Raw genomic sequence first — 24,528 nt, forward strand, 5'->3', positions numbered from 1 at the left:
CTTCCCATGACTCAAAATAAAATTCCATGACTTCTTTCCTGATCTTTTCCTGACATGTGTCACACCTGAATATAATTTATAGAGTACATGCTACAAGAACTTAAGCCTAAAATGACTGGAAAGTTTCAAGTTCAAGTTTTCAAGTTTATTATTTCACACTGTTTATAGAAAAAATAACTTAACATAACATGATTTACAATGATATAGAAAAAATACAAACAGAAATTAACTAGAAGAAAGAATATTTAATCATGTACAGTGACCAAAGTAGCCAATGAGCTTTCGAGTTGGTCACTGTCATGTGTAGATATGAGTTGGGGTTGGCCGCATGTTAAGTATAATTTAAATTAATAGATACATTTAAGACAATATTGTTATTGTAAGAGAGGAAAGACATACTTAAATACAAGTTAGAATAAAAGGAAAACTGCATGTTGTGAAGCATTATCTTATATAGCTAACAGTTAAACTATGGTTAGTTTTGAGTACTCAATAACAATCTTTTATACCACTTTTTGAATAGCATGTATGGAAAACGTTTAAATTCAGGTGGTTCAGATTCCCAGATTTTTATTGCAAAGAATTTAAATACAGACATACCATAATTAGTGCATACTGATGGCTTAAAGAAGTTTTGATTTGCAACATACCTGGTATTATATGAGTGAATCTCTGATGTAGGTGTGAGAATATTCAGTAGTACAGCTGGGGTGTTACTTTTGTCATTCTTAAGTTTATATGTAAAAAGTGATACTTTTAGTCTGTAAATATCTTCAAGTTTCAAGATTCCAAGAAGATTATATTACAAGTTGACATGTTCTCTGCCATGAGCAAAGAACATGCTTTGTATACATCTACTCTGCTTAGTGCAGATTTTATTTAATCTAGTTTTGCAAGCAGCACCCCAGCTGGCAAGACCATAGTTTAAGTATGGATAAATAAGGGTATAATATAACTGTTTGAGCATATGAAAATCAAGATAGTGTGTTAGCTTATAATTATACCTACATTCTTTGCTAATTTATTATTTACATGTTGAATTTGGGATTCCCACTGTAGATGCTCATCAAGGTATATACCTAGATACTTGATATAGCTTTTGCAATCAATATTGTGGATATTTAAATGTATTTTTTTCTTTGATGATGTTATTAGCATATAATTAGTTTTCTTCAAATTTACAGATAACTTATTAATAGAACAATATTTTAAAACTAATTTAGTCTCTTCATTCATTGGAAATTCAACCTTGTTTGGATTATTACTGGTAAAGAAAATATTAGTATCATCTGCAAATATTCTAAAAGAAAGCTTCTCAGAGGAGTTTGGTGACTCATTAATATAAAGCAAGAATAACAATGGCCTGAGTGTTGAACCCTGGGGAACTCCACATGTAATAGTTTCCATACTGGATTCAATTTCATCAATCTTTACAAATTGAGTGCAATTGCATAAGTAGCTTTCAAACCATTTAAATGAAGTTCCACAGATTCCATAAGTATATAATTTAGAGAGCAGAATATCATGGTTAGCAGTCTTTAAGTGGTTAAGTTTATTAGCATATTTTTTATATTCTGCTTTTTTTTTTTTTGGGTTGTTTGAGAGAAAGTGTGTTCTATACATGCTTTGTTTATTTTTGATAGATTTGAGTATACCATTAGTTATCCAAGGCTTACTAAACTGCTTCTGTTTACTTTGGGATATTTGTTTCCTGGTGCATGTTTATGAACAATAAGCTGAAGAGTACTTATGGACTTAGCTGCAATTTCATTAAGGTCATTGCTTTCAATGTAAATACTTTTCCAGTCAATTGCTTCGATATCCTGTAGGTATAGTTCTGAATCAAATTGGCTGTAGTCTCTATAATATCTCTTAAATTTTTGTTTTTGTACTGGTATATCAACAATACAAAAGGTTGGTAGATGATCCCAGATATCTATTGTAGCAATTCCAGATATCATTTGGTTAGTGTTGTTGGTATATATATGATCTATCAAAGTTGCTGTATAATTCTGGTAGGCTTAGTTATTATTGGTGAGATGTTGTTAGAGTGGAGCATATCTAGGCACTCTTCAGTTTGTGTATGATGGTTATATTTTAAAAAATCTACATTCATGCCTCCCAGAATGCATAGTTGGTATCTATTCTGTAATTTTATAATTAGATCATCAAAATGTTTAGTAAATTCTTCTATATTAGCACCAGGGCATCTATAAATGGATCTAATAAATATAGGTGCCTTGCCATTACATGGATTGATTTCAACCCAGCACGATTCGACTAGTTGCATATTAAATTTTATATCAAGTCTGGGTACATATTCAACCCTTTAACTCGCGTGAGGGACCAAGACAGAATTTCTCCTTACAATATCAATACAATATCAACCAGATAAGTGATAAGAATAAAGGAAGTTATCAATTTGGAGATAAGTTGATTCAATACTTACTTCTCTGAACTAACATTATAGGAATTGTATGGTTGATATCTAGGAGAATTACAAATTTGATCTGGGAGTAAAAAGGGTTAAGAGTCTTAATGATGTGGATAGCTGACCCACCAGCCAAAGGAGGTGAATCAGTATGATAAAGTTCATAATTTAAAACATCCACATTACAGAGTTTGCATTTAATCTGGTATCGGTAATAGCAAGAATTTCTGGTCTTTTATCAAGGGAATAAAGAAAATCTTCAAGCAAAGCTAAATTTTTTTGTAAGCTTCTCATATTACAGTGAAACATTGAAATGGCTTTTGGCCCAGCTTTGGCAATAGCATTATTTATCTGAGAAATGGAGTAGTAATTTGACATGGGAATAGTAAGCATTAAGTCAGGATCGGTTTCATCAGATTTATCTGGGTTGGATACCAAATTGAACAGGTCAGTATCTATTAACTGATTGAAATGAACTGACCTTAAGCCATTTGCAATATTAAACTCTCTATCATTGAGGTTGTAGAAATGGCAAAATCTGCAAGGAATTAATTGTAATTCATTCATTGGAGATTTATAAAGTGAAGAAATATAAATAAATATGAATAATCAGATGTTGGAAAAAAAATACTCATCTGTTATTAATCTCATCCAAATAATCTTCGAATTCCTTTTGGGTAGAGAAGCTTACAATGCGTGAGGTCTCAGTCTCTTAGGAGCATCTTTCCGTTGGCAGTCCATAAAAATTTGTGATTACGCTGTTATTTGAATGTATTAATTTTCCCAAACAATCTCTTCCTATAGGTGGTTAACGACTCATTGATATGAATCTTGTTGTCACTGAAGACACTTTTGCCCAATTCGGCTTCGACAGTAAAAAAACAGAATCGAAAATATTTTTAATAGATGCAAAATTAAGACTTACCAGCAAAGCATCTAAAATTGGTCTAGGTTGCAACGCCTGATGAGAAGGATTTTCGAAATCATCTTGATCAGTCGAGGTGGTGACCGTAGTACTCAAATCCGATGTCTTCTATGATCCCCTACGTCTAATCTTCTTTGGCACTAACAAGGAAAAATTTCACCGGCCCCTTCTTTAATTCCCCTCGCTTAATTCATTTTCGTGAACGGCGGGAAAAGGTGGTGTGCTGTTATCATCCGCCATTTTGGGGAATGCGGCTACACGGGCGTGTATGTGTCATGAAGTGTACCAGCAGCTGGTGGTTATTTTCGTGGTTACGAGCAGAGTGATCTGTCATACAGAATACCTCCCGTTCACGAAAATGGATCCTTCTGTTAGGAAGTATTTAATTAGTTTATGATTAGTAAGTCATTTTGTTAGTTCTTTACTATTCTGATTTAATCTTTCGTTTATAATTAGAATGTACCTAAAGGCTAATTTCCAACCTTGATGCAACGCAGTCGTTTGTTTTTGTTGTGCACCTCTTTTGTATAAATTCAAATTCCGAAGTTATTTCGCTTTGAGCTGTTGTGATGAGTTTCCGAATTGTGACAGCCTTGTCTAACTTCCATAAGTGGACGTGTTTAATTTGTCTACTGACCTTGCTTTGGACCCACATGAAAGTTTTTGTTTTGGCTAACGCAATGAGAGGTTGATTCAGTTGATTGGAAGCATTATGATCAAGTGCTTTGTTGTTCATTTCGAAAGTCTCGTGAAATTGTTTGGTTTAGTTTTCTATCAACATAGTTTAGCCATTTAAACCGCAAAAGATTGAAGCGAACTGCCCTCCATTCGTTTACTTATTGTTTATCACACGCAACAAGAATCGAACGTTGTTTGTCTGAGTCACGAAGGGGAACTGAAATTTCATGACGTCATTAGCACTCTTCGCTATTGTCACGATATTTGTCTTAAAGCTCTTTAATCTTCCCGCCAAGAATCAATCTGGCGCCAAATCTATCAGTTAATTACAGTACCCTCCTAACCTCTTGAACAACTGATGACGTCCAGTCAAAGGGACTTGGCGCCGCGTGCTCTTCACATGCTACGGAATTTTTTGCCAACGCGAAGTGAAGAACTACAACGAAATAAGACAACAAAAATAATTTTATACAGTTTAGTTTCTATTGTTTCCAATCTAAGCAGGTGATAGCCAGTGTGAACTAGTTTTGCGGACTCATTTCAAAGCGGGAATTTGACGATTCAAAGTTTAGCTTGACGCGGAAATTCTTGCCTCCTCATTACTTTTTATCCAGCCTTACAGAGTCTAAAGACCATGTGTTTCTTTCATCACGTCTCCCACTGGCATTAAAGAAAAAAGTCTCTGACCTGCATCACACCCAGGTGTTTTAGCTTCTAAGTAAGAAATACAAATCTCTTTTGAAATGCCACAGAAAAACGGCGATACTTGGTAGCTTAGAATTTACCAGGCTTTAAGTTGAATAATAACCAACATTAGCACTCTGGGTTTGAGAGCTGAAAATTAAGTGAAGTGTGATAATGTGCAAATGATATGGGGGGGAATGGATGAATGGAGGTCAAGCGCATCTTCCAGAAATAGGACACATCTGTAACCGTCTTAATTTAGTGGTCTGATATCTGTTTCTTATGTAAACAAGTAAACGTTGCATAAGCCATCGCCTTTCTGACAATTGAAAGTTTTCAAAGAGCCAATCAAACGAAAGTTCTGTATCTCTTTAAATATGCTATGGTCAAATTAGCAGTTCATTTCAGCCGGAGAAAATTAGTGTTCAAACGAAAGTTACAGAATCACTCAAGATGTCAGTGGAAAAACTATTAGATTATTTAGAGCCAAAAACTTTTGGCAAAATTCAATATGTTGCTGTGGTTCTTTGGATCCTGATTGGTGTCCTCTTCCTTGGTATATTCGCCGACATGGAAAACAGTGAACCCAGGTTTGATTTCCGCTGTGGCGCAGCGAAAAGTGAAAACATCGACCTCGTCCGGGGAGAATGTTACGAGAAATACCAGGAGCAGTATAACAAATTCGCTTTTCCTGTCTATGGCTTCGTAATCATGAATTTCGTCCTTATTATGTGTGTGTGTGCCATTTACTCCCGAATAGTAAGACCTACAGTCAATCGACTGTCGCGAAGCTTTCGTAACGGTGATCCACAGAGACAAGAGAACGCATTATCAACAGGTTACAAGCTTTTCATCGCTTACTGCTGTCAACTATCCACAAGAATTGTTTTAGGAATTATTTTCATCATCCTACAAACTCAGTTGCTTTATCCTTTAAGGCTTTCCTCTAAGTTTCACTGCTATTTAACAATTGACAACGCCCAACGCTCTACCTTACACAACTGTCACAATCAACGGGCGGTAAAAACCAACTCCTGGATGGACGCTGTCCTTGTGGTAAATGGAATTTTTGTCGCTGGCATTTTGATTGAAATCGTCTACATTTTTTTTAGGGCATGCAGAGAAAGGGATTTCATGCAAAACTCAAAGTTTCAAACATCTCATCTAAATCCTTCCGAAGAATCTCGGCAGCAAGAAGAAAGAGTACAAATTGTAATAAACATCCCACATGAAATTCAGCAGCAAGAACGGACAGAACATGAAATAAACATCCCACATCTGCCAAGCGGGCCTGAACAACTCCTAAAATCTCCGCTTCAGGAATTCATCCAGAATACAAAGAAAATGATTATGGACGACACTTATCAACCTCCACAACTCCAGTCGCTTTTTCCAAGTCCTACTGGCAAAGGACACCCACCTAAACATTTGACCCTGGATCAGATTTACACTAACCTTGTTGTTGTACCTAACATGGCTGATTATGACTTTACTGAAGACAGACGGAAGAATTTGCAAATCTACGCCAGGTCGGGTGTTAAAAACGAAACACCAAGAGGGCCAGAGGACATTCTTAATCACGAAAACAAAAATATTTTGATCGTCGGTCGTCCCGGAATCGGAAAGACACTTTGTTGTACAAAAATTCTCAGAGACTGGGCATCTAACAAAGTATTCCATAAAACACCCGATGACAAAATCCACTTTGATGCTGCTTTCTTCGTCAAATTCAGATTATTCAACGCTGCAACCGACCTTAGTCTTCGGGAGCTACTGACCCGCTCCACATACTCACCCAGGAACAAGCTGGATGAGGAAGTCTGGAATTACATCCTAGAAAACCCTCAGAAAGTTCTCCTTATTTTCGATGGAATTGATGAATTCAAAGATAACTCAAAGATCGGCACGGAAAATGAGAAACCTCAATTCAAAAACAGCGTAGACGAGAAGATGCCCCTCTCGGCGCTTTATGCCAAACTAACGACCGGGAAACTTCTCAAAGGGGCGGCAGTTTTAACTACAACAAGACCTACAGCTCTGTCATGCACCGAAAGTATTCGTTTTGACAAAATCCTTGAGATCCTTGGCTTTTCATCCGAACAAGTCGAAGAATACGTAACCAAATTTGCTGAAGAAGACAAGGAAGCAGGCGACACAGTAAAGCGTCACATCACCAGCAACATCAATATCTTATCTCTTTGTTACATTCCTGCGAGTTGCTTCATCATTTGCTCAAGTCTCTTTAAAATGGTGAAGTTCTATACTCCTAGAGGTCTTAACCTACCAACAAGTTTAACAGGCATATACAAGAGAGCCGTGAAAATTTTCTACTTGAGACACAACGAAGAATTTCGCGATAAACATTTCACTCGCAAAGACTTTGAATCGGATGAATTGGCCCCCGAAGAAGAAAAAAAATTGGAGAAACTACAAAAATTGTCATTTGAAGGAATTAAAGAAGGAAGGCTGATCTTTGGAGCAAACGAAGTACGCGGAATGGAAGACAGCGCTCTATTTCACCGCTTACCCGACCGTGAACTTGACTCGTTTCGTAACGAAGGACAGTTCTGTTTTATTCATCTCACGATGCAGGAGTTTTTCGCTGCAAAGCACCTAACTAACATGAGTGAAACAGAATTAAAAACCTTTGTTCAAATGCACATTAGGGAAGGCAAATGGCAGCTGGTTTTTCAGTTTGTAGCAGGATTAATGGAGAATAAACAAAACCTACCAAGCGAAATCATCACAGACCTTCTTCCTGTGAAAACTGAAGAAGGAAGCAGATTCTACAACGTACAGTGGACAGAGAATGAAGAGAAAACGAAAGTGACCTGCTGGCCGACTGATGACGAACAATATTTAGCAGTGACATTAATGAAATGTTTAAACGAAAATAGTAGAATGAAGTCAGAAGCACAGAGAAAACTTCAACAAATTAACTTTAATTATGTAAATTTTACTCATTGTGACCTCACAGCTGTTGATTGCTCTTCGTTAGTAAATGTAATTAATGTTCAACAAATTTCACATTTAGATTTGAAGTTCAATAACATTGGTCCATTAGGTTGTTTGGAGATTGGTAAATTGTTAAAATGTAGGGAATCTCAACTGAGCTGGTTACACCTCACATATAATCAATTGACAGATGAAGCAGCAAAGTATTTAGCTGAAGCCATCAACAACAACAACTGTCAGCTACGCATATTACACCTCACAGGAAATAAAATCTCAGACATTGGAGCACAGCACTTGGCTGAAGCCATCAACAACAACAACTGTCAGCTACGCACGTTATACCTCTTCGCAAATAACATCACAAAAGCAGGTGAGCAAAAGGCACGTAATTTACTAAGCAATAGTCAGTCTAAGTGTCACCTATTAATTTAGGCCTCAGCAATTCCAATTCAAAACTAAAAAGAAATTATTAGAACCACTTACTATTCAAAATAACTGTGAGGTAACCAGCTCAGTGATAATTACAGCCCAACAACTCAAATCGTGAATGAAAGCAAACTTACTCTGTGAAGCGCTCAGAGCAGCGAGATTATTTGAACCGGATCGAAATGAAGAAAAATGAACCAATGAACATGTTTATTGAGAACAAACAATGTCAATCTTTTTTTTTAAAAACAAACCAATAACATTGAAGTAAAAAACACAAAGCTTCCTGCAGAGAAAACAATCAAACCTCGGACCTCTCAGGAAACTTTTTCATTTTATGATTGGTTAGTTTCGATCCTAAATTCACTCCATGCTTCTGTATGTTTTGTTCGCTCGGAGTTTTGTGAGATTTTAAGCGGATTAGATGAGTGTATACATTACAGATTACCCGGAAGAATGCCAGGTTTTCTCTCTTTCATTTCTTGTGTTTTCTACAATTCTTTTTTTGATTTTTTTTTCATTTCTTGTGTTCTCTGCCATTTTTTTTCATTAAAGCGAACCGGTTCAAGTAGTTTCACACTTTGGGCAAAATATTGAAAAAATGAGACCAAATTGTAAATAAAATCATCTTGCTTTCAGACAGAAGGCCTGTTACTTGTTCAATATAATAAATGTTGTAGAGTTTGCATTCAAAATCTGATGAAGCATCAGACTTACCCAGTTGAGATTTTAACTTACTAGTTATTGTTAACCCTTTAACTCCCATGAGTGACCAAGACAGAATTTCTCCTTACAACATCAATACAATGTCCACTACATAAGTGATGAGAATAAAGAAAAATATCAATTTGGGGAAAATAAGTTGATCCAATACTAATTTCTCTGAACTAACATTATAGGAATTGTATGGTTGACATTTAGGAGAATTACAAATTTGATCTGGGAGTTAGAGGGTTAACAAATGGAGCCAGACTTCCAAATTTGTCAAGACTGTACAATAAATTTTGTAAACCAAATTCAACTTTGTGTTGAGATACATTTGGCCTCAATTGTTAGACACAACTTGAAAGCTATGGTGAAGGGTGTGGCCTTTTCAATATGAGTCCGAATTTACCAATTTACCAGAGAGACTGCTTCAAGGTGAGGGTATGAGGCAACCCTTAAAAAAAGCCCCATACCCTATCTCAAATTGAATGATTTTCCCCTCCTTCTTTCAACCCATGCCTTGAAACAACAGTAAAATATCTAAGGAAGTGTAGTCACATGTAATCGATGTACCATATATCCTTGAGAAGGTTCCTGGCCAGTTTAAGGACACCTGTTAACCTTTTTTAAAGCAAGATTCATGAAATCAGTGGAACTCAGCACACACAAATAACAGAAAATAAATCAGAGATAAGAAATAAATCCCACAGGCAAAAAGAATGGGAAGAGGAGGCAAGGAAACCTCACAAAGATTTCCACTTGTTACAGCTATGAAAAAACATGACGAATGAGACTTCCTCTGGTTTTTTTTTTTCTCCAACACCTTCACATTCCATGATTTTTGCAGGTTTTTAGAATTAAAATGTAACTTTCCACATTTTTGAAAGAATGCTTTTGACCTGTACAAACTTTTTTGAAAAAGCAGGTGATTAGAATTTGTGTCCAAACACTTTTATTGAACAAATCTTTTAGTCTCTTTTAAAACCCTCTAACTCTCATAACTGACAAAGACAGAATTTCTCCTTACAATATCAATACAGTATCAAGCAGACAAGTGATGAGAAAAAAGTATTAAATTCTACTTTTTGATTTTGCTTTCGTGCTTGACACTTGGTTGGTGAACATTATTCTAAAGATAGTACAGACACATTCAAGTTTGGAAATTTTTTCTTTTTGGAATATTGAAATGTTATTTTATTCTTCCAGCCCCCATCCTGTCATTTCCTTTTACAATGAACCTCCCTACCCACTAAAAATTTACAGTACCATTAATAAATAAATGGCATGAATTGAAGAATTCCTTGTAAATTACTGGGTAAATGAAAGAAACAACAGCAAAAATTGCTGTAGTATGCAAAATGTGTTGAGTTGATTTAAAGCTCTCAAGTCTCATGTATTGAGTGTGAGATTCACGCAAACAAATTCAGTCTTACACTCTCATGCTAAAGCCAGTATTTCTCACCTCTTTTAGGTTTCGTATTTATTTGGTTGAATTTGCAATAGCAAACTGCTGCTTTCATTAAGTACCTACAAAATTAATTATCCTTCCAAATATAATTTACTCCTTCAGTTGTTTCTTATGCACTCATGTCACACACTTTTCCATTAGGTTAGTAAGAGGGGATAGACCCGAGAGCATAGCTAAATGAACACCAAAGATTAAAGATGACCAAACCAAAAAAGACAGTTTTGGGGTGATCTACGTACCTGTATGATCCTGCCAATGCAATTGATCCACAAGGAACTGAGAGTTCTTGAAAAAGACAGGATCCCGATTTAAACAATATGAATGCAAATTGCAAGCATCATCATAGACAATCAGGCGGGGACCTGTTGAAAAAAGGGTAGAAAAAATGTAATGAACTTACATTTATTACAACTTGTTTAATATAAAATCACTCTGATAGAGGAAATCAAGAGAAGAAAAACTCCCAAAAAACCAGGCCGCGGTTGTTCAATGGGTGGATAACGGTATCCACAGAATGAATCTCTATTCACCTATAAGTGTTGTGATAACATACAACACTATCCACTGGATGGTGATTTTTCTGGTGGAAGGCGTTATTCATCCTTTAAACCAGGCCCAGGTAATAAAAATAAATTTTCTTCATACACAATGGCATCTAGTCAAAGGTCACAACATACACATGCACATTAAATTGAGCTTACCTTGTGAGAAACGCAGAGCAGAGCATTGCAGGAAATCCATGAGTTATACCTAAAATGGAAATCAAAAGAGAGGATAAAAAACCATTTTACACATAATCACAGCAACGCTGCGTACATTGAGTGCCTGAAAGCATGTTGTGAAAGAACATGTAATGAAGGCTGAAGAGAGGGTGTAACTGGGGTACATCACTAGTCAATAGAAATCAACAACCTTTATTTATACAAGTCACTATGCCATTTAGCCGATAAATTGTAAGAAAAACTTCGATTTAGTCAGTAAACAGTAAAAAACAAAAAAAAACAAAACAGGTAAGTCAGTTAATTTGTGCAATTCTTTGACTTGACAGCTGCAGATGTTATCCTTTTGAAACTAAGCATTACATACAGTTTTGGTGTTTCAAGAAAATGACACTTGTTGAGAAAAACCTAAACCTGATAACTAAAACCACAGGCAGAGCATAAACCTGGAGCTTGTCAGGATAATCTGGAATATACAAAGGGTAACAATAGCTAGTTGGGGGTCAGAGTGAACTCAAATTTACATTTTTTATATCAGAAGTAATGTTGTTTGTCGTAGAAATTAATACAATTATTAATACAAACTCGTAACATTATTGTACCTTGTTTACAGTGCACTAAGAAAACTCCAGGAAGTAAGGATGGGTGTTGATTACTCCTCTATGTGCAGATGTTTGGAGTTGTGTCATCCAGGCGATAGTCGCCATGACTTCTTACCACAGGCAGGCAAGGATAGTATTCTACATCACTTGTGTGGTGTACATCCAGTTACACAGCATCTGGTATTGATACATTTTTGCTGAATGGAGACTTTGCTTTTTCCAACAGGTCAATAATAACAACTGCAGTCAAGGCCTCAGGAAGCTGATCTCCCTCAATAATGCTAACTATGTCAAACAGGAGTGGAAAAGTTTGCTGGAATATCAGTCTGTCATCAGGAAATTGCTTGACTGGTTCATTGCCAATGAGTCTGCAGTAAAATGTTTCCGAGGAGTCCAATTGGGGGAAAAGTGCACGCACTGGGGAAGCTTTTCCAAATGCATTGAAAAATCCAGCAGTAGGTGTTGGAAAAGAGACATCTCATCTGTAGAACAAAATGCACCAGGAAAGAAAACTACCTAAGGCAGGTGCACAACACTGCAACTCCAGGTGTAAAGAGGTCATTACTGTGTCTGTAATGCAACCTTGCTAACATCACGGCCTACTCGATCACCATCTGCCTGATATGTTTTTCAGCAAGGTAAACCCTGTCACGATGCCTATTGATGTCATAAACTATTAAATAATTAGCTTAAATGCAGATCTCTTCAAATAAGGCAAATAAAAACAGGTGATATTTAGACACATTTAAAGTCTATCCCAGTGGAATGTAGGAGGAACTGGAGCTGGTCTTAGTCTGGTCTCAACCCCACAACTGATCCAGAAAAAGAAGACCTCATTCCAAGGTCTTTGCAGGGTCAATGAGACACACAAGCTTCACCACCACGACAAGGTGCCAGCCCAAGGTGAAGGATTAAAAATATTTAAAATTATTATATTAATCAGTAATCAAACTGAATCAAGTCATAGTCTCCACATCAACAGCTAGATTAATATATTATATCATGCTCACACTCTAAAATAGAACTCCTTGAATCATACTGGGAACCAAAATAATAGGATAAATGATGCATAAAATATGAAAAAAAATTCAGAAGCATAAATAGCAACTTATCTTCCTGTTTCTCATGGTTCAGTGGATGGACTCAGTGATGAATAATTAGACTTCAGTGAAGTACACAGCTCTTGTCTGAAAGATAGTGCTGTAGTATCACAAATGACAGTGTCTAAACTGTTATCTTTGCCACAGATGGCACAACAAAAACCTTCTTCATAGTTTATGTCAAGAAGGTCCAAAAAACTGTACCAAGCAAAACACCAGTGGTGGTATGATAGCAACCTCCTGAAGTCCAATACATCTGCATCAGCCATGATCGCTTGCCAGACACTGTAGTATGTAAATAGAGTGCACCTAAAAAAAGAGAACATAATTTAAATATAGCTTTTTGAAAGACAATTGAATAACATACATGTACAATTTTATATCATTCTTATTACAATGATTTTCAGTTAATGTCACAGGCAAAACTTTGGAGATACAACAAATCAGAACCTTCAGCTAATAATTTGTTGATTTTTTTTTTCTGGTACCTGATTTTCATCGTAAACCATCATGTGCAGACAAATGAGTCTTAGATTGTTTAGTATAATTGTTGTAAATTATAATTGTTGTTATAAGACAGTGCATCTGCTGAGTGTGTTCCAGAAACATTTAAACTTATTGAACTAAGTACATTACTTGATATTCAGATGTCGCAATAATGCCATTTTCAAATTCATTCTAAACTTCTGGGTAGTATGTGATTACTTGAAAAAATTTCAACATAATGTAATTTTCATAATGCCATTCTCAATGCAACATCAAAGTAATGTGAAATAAGTGTGAAGGCCTGTAAGACTTCAACTTTTAAACTGCAACAGAGAATTAATTTACGATACAGAATAAGTTACATGTTTTTTTCAACCTTTCTATCCCATTCATGACAATGAACACTTCTTGAACACTTAAAGAGATAAGAATTAATGCAAGGAATTTCTTACCTTCACATTGCCATGTCTGCTTTTTCAAAAAGCACAAAGCTTGTGTAGTCTGACTAATGCACTGCGATGAACACTTTGGGCAGGAGGGAGACAAGTTGGGAGTAAGCAGCACCAAATCAGTGGTTGACATTTTGCCACAAAGAACCTCTTCCAGAGGAGAATACTTTTTTTGTGTTGCTGATAGATGGAATGGTATTTTCTTACAAGATACTGATCTTATTTTCCACTCTTTAGTGGCTGCTGCAACTGATTCAGTAGACTCTCAAAAATTTTTCTCAGCAAAAAAATTGACCAAAACATCAGGCATTTTGTGTTCCACTGTTTCCTCAGATTCTTCTACTTTTGTTACATGCTCACAGTTGTGATGCTGGTGATCACAGATAAAGCAAGTGATAAGTGCACCTTGGAGGCCAACTACTCCATGCTGTTTATTTCCATGTACAAAAATGGTAAAATTATTCCCATTCAAAGGCAATAAGTCATGATGTTCCTCCTGAGATAGAAAAACAGCAAGAACAAAAAGTAAGTAGACTGTGGAAATGCTACAATCATTTCAGATAGTCTTTACTTAAATAACAGATACAAATGGAAAAATATGATGTTTACAGCTACTTACTGCAAATAATGCACTTGTCATTTCTCCAAGAATATAATAAACTAATAATATAGATTCATAAATAGCTGTACTCTGAAGGGGGTCTTCCTGTTTAAAAACACAAATTATGCTCTACAATTATTTAACTTAAACCACAATCATTAGGATGAGTAAAAATAACCAAAAAAATGTACAAGATGCACTAGAAACTACAGTACAGAGAACCCAAAATATAGAAATAAATTTAGATATAAAATATTAAACAAAATCAAAAATAATTATAAATACCAAAGGTGTGTAATTAGGATATTTTATATTGCATGTATACAGTGATGTATTAATACTACCCAGGTTTGAGTCTTGTTTAGGTGGAAAGGTCTACTTACTAGTAGTACATAAATTGTGGTCATTTCTTTTTCTACTACAGTACTAGCAGTACAAAACAAGATCAACACTACTGCTACAAAAAATAGTTTATAAACAACAATCAGCTTGCTGGCCAAGATTCTGGAATATTCATAATAAGTGCCTCTACCTAGGCCTTATCTTTAATCTTTATGAGAAATATCTCAGGCACTTACAAGCAATTTCTCTGTAACTGTATCGAAATCCAGAAAAGTCAACAAAGAAATCTTGCTGCCAATGATGGCAAAAGCATTGACATTCAACAGCTCTAACATGTATGCAAACTGTGAGGTAACAGGCTCAAGGTCTGTCAGAGAGCATGGATCAGTGGATGAAGCAGAACTTAATTCACCATCTGCTATGATTTCATCATGAGAAACATCCTAGAAATAAATAACAACACCATAAATATTTAAAATGCTGTGAAATTTACACTTCTATGTGTGGTAAGAGATCTGTTTTTAACTAAAAATGCATGTAAAATCCTCATTGGAAAAGAGGAGGTATTAATTATATAAGCTTCAGTCCAATATAAAAGAAAATAATGAGGAATAAAAAAATTAATATTGTCATTGTGTGTGATTCATCACAACTCATGAACAAAACAGTTTCCTAGATATCTGTGAAAAAAAAAAAACAGTCTGTCAAATGAGAAATATCTTGGTTACTACAGACATCAGGGATCAGTTTTCCTTGACTTTTTTTAAACATGCCAACTTCCCATGGCTCAAAATAAAATTCCATGACTTCTTTCCTAATCTTTTCCTGACATGTGTCACACCCAAATATAATTTATAGAGTACATGCTACAAGAACTTAAGCCTAAAATGACTGTAAAGTTTCAAGTTTTCAAGTTTATTATTTCACACTGTTTACATAAAAAATAACTTAACATAACATGATTTACAATGATATTGAAAAAAAACAAACAGAAATTAACTAGAAGAAAGAATATTTCATCATGTACAGTGACCAAAGTAGCCAATGAGCTTTCGAGTTGGTCACTGTCATGTGTAGATATGAGTTGGGGTTGGCCGCATGTTAAGTATAATTTAAATTAACAGTTACATTAAAGATGATATTGTTATTGTAAGAGAAGAAAGAAATACATAAATACAAGTTAGAATGAAAGGAAAACTGCATGTTGTGAAGCATTATCTTATATAGCTAACAATTAAACTATGGTTAGTTTTGAATACTCAACAACAATCTTTTATACTGCTTTTTGAATAGCATGTATGGAAAACATTTAAATTCAGGTGGTACAGATTCCCAGATTTTTATTACAAAGAATTTTAATGCAAACATACCATAATTAGTGCATACTGATGGCTTTAAGAAGTTTTGATTTGCAACATACCTGGTATTATATGAGTGAATCTCTGATGCAGGTGTGAGAATATTCAGTAGTACAGCTGGGGTGTTACTTTTGTCATTCTTAAGTTTATATGTAAAAAGTGATACTTTTAGTCTGTAAATATTTTCAAGTTTCAAGATTCCAAGAAGATTATATCATAGGGGTTGACATGTTCTCTGACATGAGCAAAGAACATGCTTCATATACATCTATTCTGCTTAGTGCAGATTTTATTTAATCTAGTTTTGTAAGCAGCACCTCAGCTGGCAAGACCATAGTTTAAGTATGGATAAATAAGGGTATAATATAACTGTTTGAGCATATGAAAATCAAAATAGTGTCTTAGCTTATTAATTATAGCTACATTCTTTGCTAATTTATTATTTACATGTTGAATTTGGGATTCCCACTGTAGATGCACATCAAGGTATATACTTAGATACTTAATATAGCTTTTGCAATCAATATTGTGGATATTTGAATGTATTTTTTTCTTTGATGTTATTAGCATATAATTAGTTTTCTTAAAATTTACAGATAACTTATTAATAGTACAATATTTTAAAACTAATTTAATCTCTTCATTCATTGTAAATTCAACCTCATTTGGATTACTACTGGTAAAGAAAGTATTAGTATCATCTGCAAATATTCTAAAAGAAAGCTTCTCATAGGAGTTTGGTAAATCATTAATATAAAGCAAGAATAACAATGGCCTGAGCATTGAACCCTGGGGAACTCCACATGTAATAGTTTCCATACTAGATTCAATTTCATCAATCTTTACAAATTGAGTGCAATTTCATAAGTAGCTCTTAAACCATTTAAAAGGGGTTCCATGGATTCCGTAAGTATATAATTTAGAGAGCAGAATATCATGGTTAACGGTCTTTAAGTGGTTAAGTTTATTAGCATATTTTTTATATTCTGTTTTTTTTGGGGGGGTTATTTGAGAGAAAGTGTGTTCTATACATGCTTTGCTTAGTTTTGATAGATTTGAGTATACCATTAGTTATCCAAGGCTTACTAAACTGCTTCTGTTTACTTTGGGATATTTGTTTCCTTGGTGCATGTTTATGAACAATAAGCTGAAGAGTACTTATGGACTTAGCTGCAATTTCATTAAGGTCATTGCTTTCAATGTAAATACTATTCCAGTCAATTGCTTTGATATCCTGTAGGTATGGTTCTGAATCAAATTGCCTGTAGTCTCTATAACATCTCTTCAATTTTTGTTTTTGTACTGGTATATTAACAATACAAAAGGTTGGTAGATGATCCGAGATATCTATTGTATCAATTCCAGATATCATTTGGTTAGTGTTGTTGGTATATATATGATCTCTAAAAGTACATCTAGGTACTCTTCAGTTTGTGTATGATTGTTATATTTTAAAAAAACTATATTCATGTCTCCCAGAATGTATAGTTGGTATCTATTCTGTAATTTTATAATTAGATCATCAAGATGTTTAGTAAATTCTTCTATATTAGCACCATCATTGGGGATAATAAGTTGATCCAATACTAACTTCTCTGAACTAACATTATAGGAATTGTATGGTTGACATTTAGGAGAATTACAAATTTGATCTGGGAGTTAGAGGGTTAAGAGTCTTAATGATGTAGATAGCTGACCCACCAGCAGAAGTAGGTGAATCAGTATGATAAAGTTCATAGTTTAAAAGATCCACATTACAAACAGAGTTTGCATTTAATCTGGTTTCAGTAACAGCAAGAATTTCTGGTCTTTTATCGAGGGATTAAATAAAATCTTCAAGCAAAGCTAAATTTTTTTAAAAGCTTCTCATATTAATTGAAATTATTGAAATGGCTTTTGGCCCAGCTTTGGCAATAGCATTATTTATCTGGGAAATGGAGTAGTAATTTGACATGGGAATAGTAAGCATTAAGTCAGGATCAGTTTCATCAGATTTATCAGGGTTGGATATCAAATTGAACAGGTCAGTATCTATTAACTGATTGAACTGAACTGACCTTAGGCCATTTGCAATATTAAACTCTCGATCATTGAGGTTGTAGAAATGACAAAATTTACAAGGAATTAATTGTAATTCATTCATTGGAGATTGTATAAAGTGAAGAAATATAAATAAATATGAATAATCAGATGTTGAAAAAAAAATTCTAATCTGTTATTAATCTCATCCAAATAATCTTCGAATTCCTCGTGGGTTGAGAAGCTTACAATGCGTGAGGTCTCAGTCTCTTAGGAGGATCTTCCCGTTGGCAGTCCATAAAAAGTTGTGATTACGCTGTTGTTTGAATGTATTAATTTTCCCAAACAATCTCTTCCTGAAGGTGGTTTACGACTCATTGATATGAATCTTGTTGTCACCGAAGACGCTTTTGCCCATTTCGGCTTCGACAGTAAAAAAACAGAATCGAAAATATTTTTAGTAGATGCAAAATTAAGACTTACCAGCCAAGCATCTAAAATTGGTCTCGGTTGCAACGCCTGATGAGAAGGATTTTCGAAATCATCTTGACCAGTCAAGGTGGTGACCGTAGTACTCAAATCAGATGTCTTCTTTGATCCCCTACGTCTAATCTTCTTTGGCACTAACAAGAAAAAATTGTACCGGCCCCTTCTTTCATTCCTCTCGCTTAATTCATTTCCGTGAACGGCGGGAAATATTCGAAAAGGCGGCGTGCTGTTATTATCCGCCATTTTATGGAATGCGGCTACATGGACGTGTATGTGTCATGAAGTGTACCAGAAGCTGAATCAGCAACTCTCTAACTATAAATACTTTACACCCTAACATCAGTGGACATATTCTCCTTACTGTTCTCAATACATTTCCTAAGGTGCTGACAAGGAGAATTTGTTTAACAATCTAGAGCTTCTATCATTGGTAATATTTCCTTTTCTCTTGTGACCTTTATGTGTAATTTTGAGGATGATATTGTAAGGAGAAATTAGATGCTAATCACTTTCCAGGATTAAAGGTTACGTACCCTTTTTTTTTTTGCAAAACATTGATGTTGGTATCAGTTCAAAAACATTTATTTTCTGTCGCTGATTGTGATTGACAAAGTGGAAGTGCAAAAGGGTCTGACAGCTTGCAAATTTTGTCTTGTCTAACAGCTCCTAATGACAATACTGAGCATTGAGCCCATTGCATAAAAGAATGACCCACTAATGGATTGCCCACTAAGGGAGCTCTTGATTGTTAAACAACTTCTCCTTGTCAGCACCATAGGAAATTTAAAGAGAAGAGTGTGGAGAATATTCACACTGATGTTAGGATTTCAAGGGTGAAACTCAATTCCTTTGGCTGACCTGCCCAAGATCTTCTGTGTTGTTTTAAGTTATACATCAATCCTCCATGTGTCCACAAAGAGATGAACAAGGTAGGATGCTAGCAGAAATATGTGGGTGTGGTGACGAGCATCCATGGCATTTCACATCTACAATGATTTCCGTAGCATAGCTAAATACATTATCTTTCTACTTAACCAAGATCTGATTATTAATTCTCCTCTCTAGCTGCTACACATATCCTTATAAAGAAGTTATGAGAATTTGGTGTTAGATCAAGATAACAAATTCTACCTGATAAGTTTGAGTATTCTCATTTCCTGTTTTCTGGATAATGCCTGGATGTCATAAGGAGAAGTTGTAGGGTATAAAATTTCTGGGGGGAGGGGGGGGAAGGGGTTGATTGGCTGGCCTTATGAAATTTAGTATTACCCATTGCCTTACCAACAAATGCACAATTGTTTGTATGATCATTGCTTCTTTAATTTTACATAAAAACCAATAAAAATATTTCAGAGTAATATGAAGTACAACAACTGTGAACGTTAAACACCACACATATGGCAACTCCCTATAAAAGAGGCCCCACTATTGATTAAGAATTCTACACAGAGTTAAAAAGAGAAGTTTTAGTTGAGGAGTAAACACATAACTCCATAGACAGTTCTTTTACAGTACTTGGTAAGTTACAAATTCTTCTAGAATCTGAGGGGAAAAATAATCCCAGTTTAAATTGGCACTCCCAGAGAGACAAGTCCCTACAACAGTTCCCATTGATGCTTTAAAACCAGAAGAGTGACCAGCATCTAATTTCTCCTTAGAGTAATACTGGTGAATCATCCATTAAGATCATGAGAATTAAGAAAATGATCACCATCCAAAGAAGCTTCAATTGTTAAACAAATTCTCCTTCTTAAAAAAAGGCTGTGGTTATTCATTGTGGTGAATAACAATAAAAGCTAAGTTTTTTTGTTTGTCTCATAATGTAGTCACATGTGATGTAGATGGTGACGTTTCAACTGCATACTGCTGCTCTTCTTCAGGCGATGAGGTCGACTGGTCATGCCTGATCTTATAAGCTTGATGCTCTGCTGTGATTAGTTGTTTTTCAACAGCTCTGATTGGTGCATTTCGATCCTTCCTGTTTCACTCAGTGATTAGCTCCCTTGGCAGTCTGCTGTCACACAGCTCTCCTGTTGTTGTGTTTTTTGATTGTGGGCATCCATGCTTCTGGAATTTCTATTCCACTATCCCTGTTGATCGACCCAGTTTTTCTGACTCCCATCTGATAATACAGAGTTGTCATTATAAAATGTATTAGTGTTTGATAAGAACTGAGTAAGCAGCTGAATTGATTTATGCTTGCACAGCAAGTATTACATGTTTCAAAGCAACACACCCTACTAAGTAGGGCCAGGGGCATGCTATGGAAATAAAATAAAATTCTAACAATGTGAGTTTTGAGAATTTGGTATTGAATCAATTAATAATACCGTAACTGATAATCATTTTTATTCTCATTGATTGTCTGCCTGATCTTGTATTGATATTGTAAAGAGAAATTCTGTCTTGATCACTGACCAGAATTAAAGGGTTGAAGAACACAACACATTTTTACCCTCAGGCACACTTACCTTTAAGGATGCCATGCAATTTGCTGACAAATTTAAAGTTTTTAGATGAAAGTTTCCATTGAGAGAATTCCCTGTGGGTAAAGAAAAAAATAATTATTCATGTGATTTACTGTACATGAAAAGCAAAATGTTATGCATGCAATTTACTGTACATGAAAAGCATAATTTCTCAATATGAATAAGAAGACATGGAGGTAAAAAATAATTGCGCAGAAACATCAAATTTCAATTACTTCTCACCAATTTCTGTAATCCTATTTCCTGCCAAGTTCAGATCAAGAAAATAGAGAAGCTTCTCTAAGCCCTGGACAAAAAAAAAAATACAGTCATGTAACTTGTTTTTTTTTCTGAAGCATCACAGCAGCCCAGAATCTTAAATCCTTGAATCTGATTGGTTAAACCTTGGTCTGCAACTTTTTTCTGCACCATTCAATTAACAAAATATTAAAAAGCAAACCAGAAGAAATAAATAAATAAGTTATCTACTGGCCTAGGTCAGTCTGTTTGGGATAAAACTGAGGCCTTGGTCTTGAGTACAACCCTCTGCATTTGGCCTCAGGCTTTACTTAACCCTTTAACTCCCATGATCTCATTAGCAATTCTCCTTATGGTCTCTCATACAGTTCTTGTGATGTTAGTTTGGAGAATTGGTATTAGATCAACTTATAATCCCCTTGCTGATATATATATTTTTTTAATTCTCATCACTTGTCTGCTCAATATTGTATTGATATTGTAAGGAGAAATTCTGTCTTGGTTATTCATGGGAGTTACAGGGTTAAGACCTGAGGTCCAGTTATTTCTCATAATTTTTTATGGACTCCCTCCACAAGTATATAACATGTATTTACTGAAAAATAACTAATCAATACATGTGCATCAGTCAGACTTATAACAGAGACAGAGAGTGTAAAATAAGTTTATGTTATGCTGCAAAGAAAGAAAAACTGTTAATTTGAGTTTGTATTATGTATGGGAGAAAGGAAAAATTCTGAGCTCCAACACAACTCAAAAGCAAGACTATACGTGCATTGCCTCTTTTCATGTGTCCCTCAGATAACAGAACTCCCTAAATTCATACCTCAATTGCAATGATATTGTTGTTGTTCAGCCATAAAACACTCAGCTGTTCCAGGTGAGAAATATTCTCAATCTTTTTAATCTTGTTGTTGTATAAGAACTGCTTTTTCAACTTCTTACAGCCATCAAGGCCAGAGATAGCCTGTAAAGTAGAAATCCATATTAATCATATATAACAGTACCATAATTATAATTTCCTAAATTGTGATTGGTGAGTTAACTGCCTTCTTTTTCACAAGTTATTCTGCACAGCTGTAATCAGACAGTTGGCTGTAATCTGACAGTTGAAGCAGCCAATCACACTAAGTCAACTCAGCTGAATCCACCGATCACAAAATTTATCACAATAACCATACTGACAACCACTTAACCTTACAAAAAAAAAATTGGAGAATTTCCAAAATGGAGGAATTTTTACTTTAGTCATTGTGTCTACCAAAGATGTTTGTCCTAAATGTACCTTGCTTTCAATGTGTGACTTTGTAGCTCAATTGGTGGTTTCTGGGAGGCACAAGTTTGAATCCTGTAGAAGCCTGAATCTTTATTTAGGCTTCTTTTCTACAATTACTTAAATTACAGCTTACCTGCTAGGATCATGGATTGGGGACCTTAAGCAGCCAGGACAGCAACATGGAGGAAGACATTGATCAAAACATTGACATTCATATTTTTGGTTAGAATTTTGCAGATGGCTGGATGTGTTTGCCATCTCTCACAGCACCACACCTCAACCTCATCATAATATATGTGACCATCATTGACTTCCAATTTGAAACTTTAAGAATTTGCTTTAGGTTTTTCCAATCTTAGACCTCACAAATTTTGGCAATTTCATGTTTTTTTCTTTTTAATAGAGGCATTGTTTGCTTAAGTTCTCCATTAATATTTGAGAATTCAACCTTGACTTGTACTTACAGTTATCTTGCTTTCAGACACACATAACTCTGTAAGATTTGGCAAACAGTCCAGATTCTCCAGCATTGTAATCTGTTGTCCCATCAGAGTTAAATTTTGAAGATCTGGGAAGTTCTCCATACCAATAATCTTGGGAAATCCAGAGAAGAACATCTCCAGGCTAGCAACATTCTTTCCTGCTCCTTTCTGAAGCTTTTCAAATTTGATCCCATTTACTGTGCACTATATGAAAAAAAAAGAGAATTGCTTATTAACCAATTCACTCCCAGCAATGACCAAGACATACTTTCTCCTGACAGCACTGGTACAATTTCATGCAGATAAGTATTGAGAATATAGAAAAATATCCTTCAGGAGATAACCAAATGTTTGATCCAAGAATCAATTCTTAGAACTAAAACTATGAGCAGTGTGTGGCAGAAAATAAGGAGAATTACTTGAGAGATCTTGGGATTGAAAGGGTTAAGAAAAAGCTTATTTCAAATCAAGGTTTGATAGAGATTCTACTTTGTATTGTGAAAGTGCCAAATGACACCCTTCAGCATGAGGGAAAGCTGAGTAATCTGCATCATACTCCAAGCTACATTTTACAGCACAATATAGCAGAAATAGGAAATGTAAATGAAGGTGATCTTCATTACTAAAAAGTAGTAGTGAAAATAAGGCCTGAAAAAAATTCAGGACTGTACAGGATGTGAACCCATGACCTGTGTGACACCCGTGCAGTGAATTTTCTTCAGGCCTTATTTCCACTATTACTTAAGTAGCATTTATAACTACAAAGATTGCTTTCATATTCATTTCTTCAGTGCAGTTCAAATAATTCTATGATTTTAATATATTTACAGTCAGAAATAGGAAAGTAGTAATAATGATGACAATAATTATGATATTTAATGAGGGAACCTAACTTGCCGAGGCATTTTTCAGTGGGACCCTCCATGACTAATTAATTGCCCAGTTGGTTATAAAATGAAACAAATATGAACAAAAAGTAACATATATTCCTGATACATAAAGAGAGAGAAAATGTTTTTCGAAATGAAAATGAATTGAATATCAAAGTAGAAATTACTTAAAATTAGTTAAACCCATTTAAAAAAGTTTTTATTTTTTCTTTAAAAATGGATTAAAACTTTATTCCTTTCAAATCAATCAGAAGGCTGTTCCAGTCTTTGGCAGCTTGGTCAGCAAAATTCTTTGAAGGAAACATCTTTACAGATTATAAGAAATTCTCCACATACCATGTAACATAAGTTTGCCCATTGCTGTGCTGTTATAATTTTTGAACACATGGACATACTGGTATCTTGTTTTGTGAAATGAAGTTTTGAAATATTTTGAAATAACATACACCTCAATGCAGCACAGTACCAGTGCTACCAAAAATAGATTAAAAAAGATTGGTTCTAATCTGTAAGCAATAATTTTAATTATTGTTCTGAGAAACAATACATCCTGAAGACAAGAAAAAACATTTGCACTACAGAAAAAAGGTTTTTGGTACATATACATAAATGAAGAATAAAACCACAAAGAAGTTCAAGAAAATTTACAAAAAAGCAATTATTTCAAAATAATGTTATTTATAAACAAAACCTTTTTTTTAAAGTGGTTTGCATGAT

General features: G+C 34.9%; 2 protein-coding genes across 5 annotated transcripts in view; one reads left to right on the top strand and one right to left on the bottom strand.

Annotated features, from left to right (window-relative positions):
* LOC131792285 (leucine-rich repeat-containing protein 9-like) overlaps nucleotides 1–24,528 on the bottom strand; it is a 45,794-nt gene that overhangs the window by 18,237 nt on the left and 3,029 nt on the right. For 3 of the 4 annotated variants that reach the window (XM_066167097.1, XM_066167095.1, XM_066167094.1), the window contains 2 exons: nucleotides 22,904–23,125; nucleotides 21,990–22,130 (listed from right to left, as the gene is read on the bottom strand). In XM_066167097.1, the coding sequence (XP_066023194.1) occupies nucleotides 21,990–22,130; nucleotides 22,904–23,125 (363 nt within the window). Of the gene's footprint in view, nucleotides 1–19,738; nucleotides 20,560–20,908; nucleotides 20,980–21,148; nucleotides 21,213–21,989; nucleotides 22,131–22,903; nucleotides 23,126–24,528 lie in introns of those variants that run through there. The other variant, XM_066167096.1, reaches the window with a different exon arrangement.
* Nucleotides 5,032–9,120, top strand: LOC131785614 (nucleotide-binding oligomerization domain-containing protein 1-like). Its single transcript, XM_059102534.2, has one exon. It carries the CDS (start codon nucleotides 5,172–5,174, stop codon nucleotides 8,103–8,105), a length of 2,934 nt encoding a protein of 977 aa, XP_058958517.2. The 5' UTR covers nucleotides 5,032–5,171; the 3' UTR covers nucleotides 8,106–9,120.

Source organism: Pocillopora verrucosa, chromosome 5 (assembly GCF_036669915.1).
Source record: "Pocillopora verrucosa isolate sample1 chromosome 5, ASM3666991v2, whole genome shotgun sequence".
In the NCBI taxonomy this organism is placed as follows: Eukaryota; Metazoa; Cnidaria; class Anthozoa; order Scleractinia; family Pocilloporidae; genus Pocillopora; species Pocillopora verrucosa.

What these genes read in the sequence shown, in the direction of transcription:
- LOC131785614 (XM_059102534.2), top strand. Translation starts at nt 5,172, where the DNA reads ATGTCAGTGGAAAAACTATTAGATTATTTAGAGCCAAAAACTTTTGGC.